The following is a 10,143-nucleotide window of genomic DNA, read 5'->3' on the forward strand; positions in this document are numbered from 1 at the left end:
CAACAGTCCAGTTATATCTTCTATTTGGCGTTATGGTTTCATGGTAGTAAGGAAAAAGTGTTCAAAATGTAACGGTAAGTGCTTCAAATCAAGATACTATTTTCAAACGATTCTTAATCGCTGGCGAGTTTTTATCACGTGATAATTTAAAAGTAAGATCGCGGGTGAGTTTGATCATCCTCGATTTTTTGAAAATTTGATTTTTCCCAACCCTGCATCGAGCTACATATACCAACTCAAGAGTAAGGTGTATGTATACTAGAGTGGGGCGTCATGGTAATTTTTTCAAATCAATGGTTTTTCGAAGCCATTCTGGGTCCTGAACAACTGTGCAGAATTTGGGACCGATTGGTTGCTTCCTCGTTTTCCGCATCGCGTTTGAAGTTTGTATGGAAATTATGGGAGAACGTATATTTTTGCATTTCTACTACTAGAGGTTTCAGTTCATCGTAAACCAAGTGGCACAAGCGTTAAGGTGGTTATACAACAAAGCCACAAATCGGCCATCTTGGAAACCACGTGCTTTTTCTAGTGATTTTTCAAGAGCACGAATTGAGAGAACCACAACGCCCATGGGGATGAAACATCCGTAGATTGTTTGCTTACTTACGCTTAACAATCGACTTTAATTTCAGCATTGTACAAAAATTATTACGCTAGATTTGAACTTTTGATAATAGGAGGAGAAAACCGTGTGGTGAATTTGAAATTCACCACATGGCTGTAGGAAATAGTATAATATCATTTCATTTTTATATATATATACACTCAGGAAAATCGACACATACTTTATGGCAAAAATCCATGTATTTTGAAATATACATATCATGCGTCGGCACATACCTAATTACATACAAATTCACACATGAATACTATGAACCACATGGATGGTATGTGTGAACACTCATGAAATGCATGTGGGCGCATGGAATATATGTGTAGAAAATATGGAATCCATTTCGTTACCCCCATTGCAAAAATCCATGTGTGAACTCATGAATATAATGCGGAGTTTTTTGTGAGTGTAGATAGATGTCACAATTTTACCATGCTAATCAAGACAAAAAATACCATGATATCTATCATATTGCAAACAATTCTTGAGTGCAGATATTTAAGGTAGGTGTGGTCAACAAAGCGTTTTTCGTTGTCTTGATCACACTTTTGAATTGAAATAGCTTCATAGAACATCACATCAATATTAATAGCATGTCGCAGTATTCCTAGTATTGTAATTACTGTACTCAAAATCATTCTTAAGTGCAGAACTTGAAGTTCTGCATGGTTAGCAAATCGTTCTACGTGATCTTGACCATACTATTGGATTGGAATAGTTGAATGCGGTATCATTTCGCTATTATAAACTGTAACCGTTCGGTTCCAATATGGACTTGTTGGCTCCACCACAAGTTAATTTCCGTCACCAATCCCTCCCATTACGACCTTTCCAAAGATTACACCTCGGAACTGTCACACTCACTGGTCGAAGATTTATCTCACGAGTGAGTGCGTGTTCCACTTTCACGTCATACCAAGTGTGACCAGATGCTATAGACGTTCGAGCAGTTTGAGTTCGGGCAAAATACGCACAGCCCTGTTCCATTTGAGCTTGCCTATAGAGGGTGCTCAATGCAACAGGATGGGCAAACTTAAAAGCATAGAACATAATTTATGTAAAAAGAGACTATAAAAGAGGCGGAAGGCGTAGAATCTTTCTCTTTTGTAAAATCAGTGATCCTTGAAAGAAGTAGTAGTGCGCGCGTGTGTAAATAATAGAAGGTTAATTGTATAAATAATTGTTGGTGAAGTTTCTTTTAATTTTGTGTTGTTTCTTTTCTTATAATAGGATCTGTTAGTCGTTAAAAATAGTTGTTGTAATGGTAAAGTAGTACGGTTTTGTGTAAATTAAAAGCTATTAGTACGGTTAGTAGTGTCAACATGTAAAACTTAGCCTAAATTAATGTACTACTTAAATTATAGTTTAAATCCTGTAAAACAACACAAGAACAGAAAAACGACAGTAACAAACAAATTAAAAGTCACCAAGAAAAAGGTAAATATCATGTGCTGTGAACAGATCAGAAAGTTTAGAGGTTAGGAAGTGACGTCGCAGGGTGCTAATCCGTTGTGTCCAGGTCCATGCCAAAGGGACCTTTTTCTTTTGTGCTTTTTCCAAGTTCTCGACAGTGCAGTGCATCGGTGGAAACTTCCGTGGGCGAAGAGCTAGTTCCGGTTCCTTCGGCCGTATAGATCCTGACGATTTGGATGCCGGAGACTTTCGGTCCAAATCCGTGCCGCCATTGCTTTTGAGCACGCAGGATTGCCGTTTGTTGAACGTAGGCCGCCATCTTCCAGCCACATTCCTGTGCCGCACTCGTCCCGACCGTGGATTGACGTCCGGACTGTAAAGACCCTGCGACCAACGCCAAGCCGGCCAGATCGAGCCTGATCGGCCACCTCCACACCGAATCCAACACCAAAGCGCAAGTACCCCCAAATGTGACGTCACAAATAAATTGTTAATTTTATTAGCCTCAGGTGTAGCCATTGAAGAGAAAGAGCAACCCTGAATTATAAAGGTTGTTAGATTGTTTAAAGTCATATAAAAACTGGGCACACTGATGAAAAGGTAAAGGAACGGGCAGTTAATAAATGTGGATCAAACAACAAGGACGCGTGTATTTCTTTGATTAAATTCGATTCCTAAGTTCGTCTTGTAGGATACAACATTTGGCGACGAAGGAGAACATAAAAGACATCGCGCGGTGGAACCGATGGTGAACCCAAAAACTTATGATTAAATTCGAATATAAAAGTAACTTTGAAGAATTCTGGTGCCATTGTAAAAAGAATTACTGAAGAAGAAGTGAAGTAACCTCGAAAGAAGCTACGGGAAAAAAAGGTGTCAAGAGATGTGAGTCGTCCGTTTTATAGTAGCGAATTGTAAACAAAAAGAAGAGAAGTTATTAGTGCGCGAAACGGTTTGCAAGTTCAGTCCGCCGGGAGGAAAATGGAAAATTCTACTACGTCCACACTCCCAAGGTTCGATCCTAGTGACACGTCCACGGTATCCAACCGCTGGAAGAAATGGAAGCGCTGCTTCGAGATTTTCCTAGAAGTAAATAATGTGACGATACCCACACGAAAGCGTTCGTATATGCTTCACTATGCGGGTAGTGATGTACAGGATATATTTTTTAATCTGCGTGGCGAAAATGAGATACCTGTACCGGATGGATCGGATGTATATAAGGAGGCGATGAAATTGCTCGATGATTACTTTCTGCCACTGAAGTGCCTGCCAAGGGAAAGGCATATTTTCAGGAATCTCGAGCAAAACCCTGATGAGTCCATCGAAAAGTTCGTGCTGCGACTTAGGGAGCAGGGAAGTCTGTGCGAATACGGAAACTGGTTGGAGGAAAATATAAAAGAGCAGATATTTGAGAAAGGATATTCGGACGAATTGAGAGCTAAAATTCTCACGAAACCGAACATGACACTGGGTCAGACGGTTGAAATGGCACGTTCGTTGGAAACCATCGAAAAGCATCGTAAGAATCTGAATAAAGGTGAACGTATCAATCAAGTTTCTGGATCAAAAGGAGAGTGTTTTCGTTGTGGCTATTCGGGGCATTATGCCAACGATAACGAGTGCCCGGCTCGCGATAAGAAGTGCGAGAAATGCCACTTACTCGGTCATTTCAAGAAATGCTGTAAAACGAAAGGAGCTCGGAGTGCTACACACAACAGGAAGGATTCACAGTTACGGCGAAAAAATACAGTAAGGCAGATTGGAAAGCATAATTCAGAAGCGGAGGAAGATTCTTATGATGAAGATGAGTCATGTGATGATGAGGAACAAAGTGTCAACTATGTCTTCTCTGTAACTCCGGATGGCGAAGATAAGGTCTCTTGCAAGGTGGGTGGAGTAAAGCTGAAATGGATGGTGGACTCCGGAGCTGGTGTTAATGTAATAAGCGAGGCTGCCTGGAAGTATTTGAAAAAGCAAAAAGTGACAGTTCAATATCAAACGGACAAAGTGAAGAAGAAGCTTTTGGCATATGGAAACAATCAGCTCAGTGTTCTAGGAATGTTCGTGGCTGATATAGCGACGAAGAAATCTTCTACTAGCGATAAAGTCTTCGTGGTCAAGGAAACTGGATCCAACTTGTTGGGACGTAAAACAGCAACCGATTTGGGAATACTCAAAATCGATACGACACTCTGTGCTGTACAACCAGGAGATGAGAAGATTGGGAAGCTGAAAGGAGTCGTGGTATCGGTTCAGATCAATCCAACTGTGAAACCGGTCCAGCAGTCGCAGAATCGAATTCCAATTCCACTGCAACCGAAAGTTGAGCAGGAAATAGCTAGGCTGTTACAATAAGATGTCATCGAAGTAGCTCCAAGGGATTCGCCGTGGATCTCACGTGTAGTTGTCAGGCCGAAGCAAGGAAACAACGATGAGGTACGCCTATGCGTCGACATGCGTGACGCTAACCAAGCTATCGTACCACAGCATCATCCACTCCCGACATTTGATGACATCATTCCTCATCTACACAACTGTAAGGTGTTTTCCAAGATCGATTTGAATAAGGCTTTCCATCAACTTGAACTGGCGGAAGATTCACGATCAATTACTACATTCGCTACGCATAACAATTTGTATCGATACAAGCGTCTGACCTTTGGAATGAATTGTGCTTCAGAAGTGTTCCAGAGCGTAATGGAACGTGTGTTGGCAGGGATTCCAGGCGTGAAATCATTCATCGACGATATACTCGTATTCGGACCGGACGGGGAAAGTCATGACAGATCGTTGCAGTTAGTGTTGCGAAGAATAGAAGAAAGCGGGATGACTATAAATCAGCAAAAATGTGAATTTGCTAAACGTCAAGTAAAATTTATGGGACATCAACTTAGTGATGAAGGCGTTAGTCCGGCGGAGGAGAAAGTGGACGCAATTCGACAGTTTCGCAATCCAGAGTCAGTAGAGGAGCTTCGTAGCTTCCTAGGGCTGATCAATTATCTGGGAAAATTCATCCCTAATTTATCAACTCTAACTGCTCCATTGCGAGAATTGCTGTGCAAAGAGAAACGGTTCAAGTGGGAAGAAAAACATTCGTTGGCCTTTGAGCGAATCAAAGATGAAGTTGCTAATCCGAGAAATCTTGGATATTATTCGCCATTGGATGAAACCATATTGATAGCCGATGCTAGCCCTGTCGGACTAGGGGCCGTGCTACTCCAAGAAAAGCATGGACAAAAAAGAGCAATATGTTACATTAGCAAAGGGTTGTCTACAGCAGAACAGGCTTATGCGCAGAACGAGCGAGAAGCATTGGCACTAGTATGGGCGACAGAACGGCTTGAAACGTATCTAAGGGGTTGGAGTTCAAGCTAATCACTGATCATGAACCATTGAAAGTTATGTTTGGGACAAAACGCAAACAATGTCACAGGATTGAAAGATGGGCATTAAGGTTGCAGTCTTTTCGTTTTAAGATTGTCCATGTATCTGGCAAAGCTAACATAGCCGATCCGTTGTCAAGGCTACCTCGATATCAAGAATGCTCTACGTACGATCAGGATGGTGAGGTGATACTGCTGAGTATCGTTGAGTATGTCAAACCCAGTGCAGTGAAATTACTCTGGAGGAGATCATAGAAAACCCTGAATGATTCCGAAATGGTCAAACTAAAGGAAGCTATCAACACCGGCCGTTGGGAGGAGAAGACGAAACTTTATTATCCGTTTAGAGAGGAAATTATAATTGTGAATGACGTCATCTTGAGGAGTAATCGTATCGTTATACCCGTGAGCTTGAGAAGTAAGGTGTTAAGGTTGGCGCACATCGGTCATCCGGGAATCCAGAAAACCAAACAACGTCTTAGAAGTAAGGTCTGGTGGCCGAAGATTGATGTCGATGCAGAACAAACAGTGAAATCATGTCTGGACTGTCAGCTTGTGAGTTCTATTAATCCACCGGAGCCGATGTCCGTTAGAAATTTGCCAACACAACCATGGCACACACTATCAATGGATATGTTAGGTCCCCTGCCTTCTAGCGAATCGATCCTGGTTATAATTGACCTGTATAGTCGGTTTCGGCTAACGGAAGTAATGCAAACCACGACATCCGGAGACATAATCAAGCGGTTGAGACGTACGTTCTTCAGAATGGGAATACCAGCAGTACTGGTTTCGGATAATGCTAAAAACTTTTCGAGTAGTCAGATGGAAGAATTTTGCAGAGATTTGGGCATCAAGCTTCAGCACACTACCCCATACTGGCCACTGGCAAATAGGGATGCGGAGCGTCAGAATCGCTCCATCCTGAAAATTTTGAGAATTTCGCAAGCAAATGGCAGTGACTGGAAGGCTGATTTGGAAGAAGCGAATTATGTCTATTCGTTGATTCAACATCCTGCTACAGGACGTTCGCCTTCCGAAATACTTTTCGGACGAAATTTCCGTGACTGGGTCCCTGAAATGAATAATTCAGTCAGCAGATACGATGAAGAAGTGAGAGACCACGACTGGAGCTACCGACAAAAAGCGAAACTTCGTTACGACAATGTACATAAATCAACCGAGTCTAGCTTGTGTCCACTTGATAGAGTTCTTATGCGAAATCTGGTACCGCAAAACAAGCTATCTACACCATATCTCGCAGAACCAGCTACTGTTCTGGAGAAAAACGGAAACAGCGTATTGGTTGAGACATCTGATGGGAGGCGATACCGGAGAAATTCATCACACCTGAAGCGGCTTCCAGATGTTGAAGAGCAACACCATGCAACACAGGAAAGTCAAGAAGAATCGCAAAGCTCAAGTTGGGAAACGCCGCAAGCAACAATCACTAGTACACCTGTTCCAGTGGTCCGGAATTCGCAAAATGAATCGTTGGGAAGACCAAAAAGGGAAACGAAACGCCCTCTGCGTTTTGAAGATTATAATATGGATGCCTAAATATAATAACTCAAATATATAGTTGCTAAGCGACTAATCCGCAGAAAAGAGAGATTGTTAGATTGTTTAAAGTCATATAAAAACTGGGCACACTGATGAAAAGGTAAAGGAACGGGCAGTTAATAAATGTGGATCAAACAACAAGGACGCGTGTATTTCTTTGATTAAATTCGATTCCTAAGTTCGTCTTGTAGGATACAACAAAGGTCTTTCACCATTTTCGTTGCGTCGTCCTCCCGGGTCCACAAAGGGACCACCAAGCCTCGTCCTTCTTGGATCACTGTGTGTATAGATACCCCCCCCCCCTTTCTTCATCAAATAGCTTTGCCCATCCTAACGCATTAGACACCTCTTTATAACGGCTCTGTTTATAGTTCCCTCCTGCGAAGAACCGAATCATCCTCACCTTGAGTAGAGGGGTGATTGGAGAAGTAGCGTAACGACCAGGTAGAATACCCTCCCGTGAGCTAGCAAGTTTCAATTGGCGCCCAGCAAAAATTACATTCCCAACCCCATACGGTTCTATTCTTCCCGGAGGGGGAGGTAAAAAACAGTGCCCTGTTTTGCAAATGTTTTCGTCCTCCAAACGAAGCATAGCAAAAAAAAAACTGTCGATTCGGACACAAGAGTGATCCGGAATCGCTCATCAATACTAGGAATTATTCAAATGCGCGCGGAAAAATCTAGAATAACTAATTTAAAATCCCCAAAACTCGACGCGATCACCGCAGAATCTCGAGACTCCCGAAAACTAGAATAAAAAAATTTGCACTATGAAAGTCGACGCGATCACAATAAAAATTTCGTCGCGATCCTTAAACCTAGAATAATAAATTTGCATCAGAAACATGTCGACGAGATCATCGGAAAATCTCATCGAGAATATCCAAACCTAGTATAACAAATTTATCACACGAAAGATTCAGTTTTGACGCAAAAAGCCGAAATGTCGCGAATTCCGTTTAGATCTGCACACGATCGACGTGCAAGCCGTCGGAAATTCAGAACTGTCCGGTTTTCCATAGCCGATTCAAGTCGAAAATAATTCTTAAAAGATCGCGAAAAACATGAAGAACAATCCGCGTTCTTTCGTCTCCGAACCCCACGGGACTACAACGACGAATCGCAATAATTTTTATTTCGTACCGATCAACACACGTCGCGAAATCACTACAATGATTAGAAATCCTCGGATGACTAATCAATCACGGAAGTATTCCAAATACTTACCGAAAAACTTACCCATGATCCGATCATCAATCAAAAATCGTTCACTTCCTGAAAATCACAATCGCGAATCCGATCAAAGCCGGAGAATAAACGCGCGCCAAAGAGAATTGAAAACGTCGGAATGAAATCGCGGAAGACAAACATCGAAATTGTCGATTAAATCTACCTAGTCCGAACTACGGTAGTATGCCGGAATTCTTCTCTCCGTTAAAATCATTCCCAAACCCCCCAAAATGTCATTTATTCTGGTAATTCGAAGTACTACCATTAAAGTACGGATTAAAATATTGTTTTTGCTCGGGTCTTCCACAGCACCCGAGGTAACGGTCCGCGGAGACCATAAACCCGTCGAAGATGCTCGACGAATCCCGGCGAAGAAGTCCGGTGCGAGCACATTAAATAATTCCGTCCGTGGGACCAGTTCATGCTGACGAACTGGCGATACACTTTATCCCACACAGAACGGATAGATGGACGATGAAAGTCCAGTCCAGAGGGCCCAGTCCCTAAAATCAAAATCATTGATGTAAATAAATTTCTTCAATTCAGTCGCAGTAGATTGATTCGCTACTTACCATTCATATACATTCATAGGTCCGGACCGCTCAATGAATGCACTTTGAGATGCACTTGAGTACATTGCGTACCTAAAAATGCATCGACACTTAGAAAAATAACCAATGTTTACAAAATCATTACTCACCAGGGAAGATTAAAATAGTTGCCTCCAGAAGAAGAATCTCTCCTTCCGTTCGATTCTGAAAAAGACAAGGGTAAACGTCGACCGGTAAATGATGAACGAATCACGGGAAATAATGCGTACGTACCTTTTCGAGAGCTTCCAATTCGCGGACACAATATTTTAGTTCACCAACCCGAAACGCGCGTTAAATCGTCGATACAATTACGAGAAAGTTAGAATCGCGAACTAACAAATCTCGAATCAAAAGGTAAACATAAACATTGCACCACATGTGTGTTGGTGATGACATTTTTCAACACAGCAAATAGTGTTGGTTGAGTTTCCACTCATAATGAGTACCTTTCTTCTCACGCGAGTGAGAAGGTTTATAGCGTATTCTTTCAAATGGGCATATTTTATATTCGATTCACCAAATCAATGATTGATGTTGGTTGAAATTGATGAATGCCGTAAATAATTAAATTACTTCAAAACGAAATTCATTAATTTTGAAGGAGGGACGATGGGGTAATGTAACCGTTCGGTTCCAATATGGACTTGTTGGCTCCACCACAAGTTAATTTCCGTCACCAATCCCTCCCATTACGACCTTTCCAAAGATTACACCTCGGAACTGTCACACTCACTGGTCGAAGATTTATCTCACGAGTGAGTGCGTGTTCCACTTTCACGTCATACCAAGTGTGACCAGATGCTATACACGCTCGCGCAGCTGAACTCAAATTTGGGTTAGTTTAACTCAAAATCGGAAAAACTGGCTCAAGACAAAATTGAGTTCATGGCCTTGAACTCAATTTTGAGTCATGGTGTCAGATATTTTATTTTGAGTTATATCTACTCAATTTCATAAAATCGAATATTTATGAAATTGAGTTTGTCAAACCAAAAAAAAATATTTTCATTATTGAATTTTTATTAAACAACAGAATAAAACAAAATAAAAATGAAAAACGTTTTATTTATACATGTTTAACAATTAATGCATATACATAAATTGAATATTATAATGATTTCGAGTGAAACTCGGCAACGATTTATCAGAATTTTGAGGATGATATCTCAGGCTCCAGTCCTACATTGTCACGGATTCACGCCGAACATCTTGCAAGCCTGCACCAGTCTTCGTCACGTCCTCCAGTAACACTGGGTTTTCCCGATTAAGTCGTTCAGTCTAGAAATTTCCTTTAAATTTCTCTAAGTCGCCAAACGGAAAGTTCCAAAAATAACTCTGCAGA

At 41.5% G+C, this 10,143-nt stretch overlaps 1 protein-coding gene and 1 long non-coding RNA gene across 2 annotated transcripts; both read left to right on the plus strand.

Annotated features, from left to right (window-relative positions):
• The first annotated feature begins 1,650 nt into the window (after positions 1-1,650).
• LOC134205424 (uncharacterized) lies at positions 1,651-2,515 on the plus strand. The gene is made up of 3 exons (XR_009978137.1): positions 1,651-1,779; positions 1,847-1,923; positions 1,981-2,515. It is a non-coding gene; the product is annotated as an uncharacterized LOC134205424 (long non-coding RNA).
• Positions 2,516-5,691: 3,176 nt separating this feature from the next.
• Positions 5,692-6,975, plus strand: LOC134206432 (uncharacterized protein K02A2.6-like). Its single transcript, XM_062682149.1, has one exon. It carries the CDS (start codon positions 5,692-5,694, stop codon positions 6,973-6,975), a length of 1,284 nt encoding a protein of 427 aa, XP_062538133.1.
• Positions 6,976-10,143: the final 3,168 nt, after the last annotated feature.

Source organism: Armigeres subalbatus, chromosome 1 (genome assembly GCF_024139115.2).
Source record: "Armigeres subalbatus isolate Guangzhou_Male chromosome 1, GZ_Asu_2, whole genome shotgun sequence".
NCBI classification, from domain to species: Eukaryota; Metazoa; Arthropoda; class Insecta; order Diptera; family Culicidae; genus Armigeres; species Armigeres subalbatus.

What these genes read in the sequence shown, in the direction of transcription:
- LOC134206432 (XM_062682149.1), top strand. Translation starts at nt 5,692, where the DNA reads ATGGTCAAACTAAAGGAAGCTATCAACACCGGCCGTTGGGAGGAGAAG.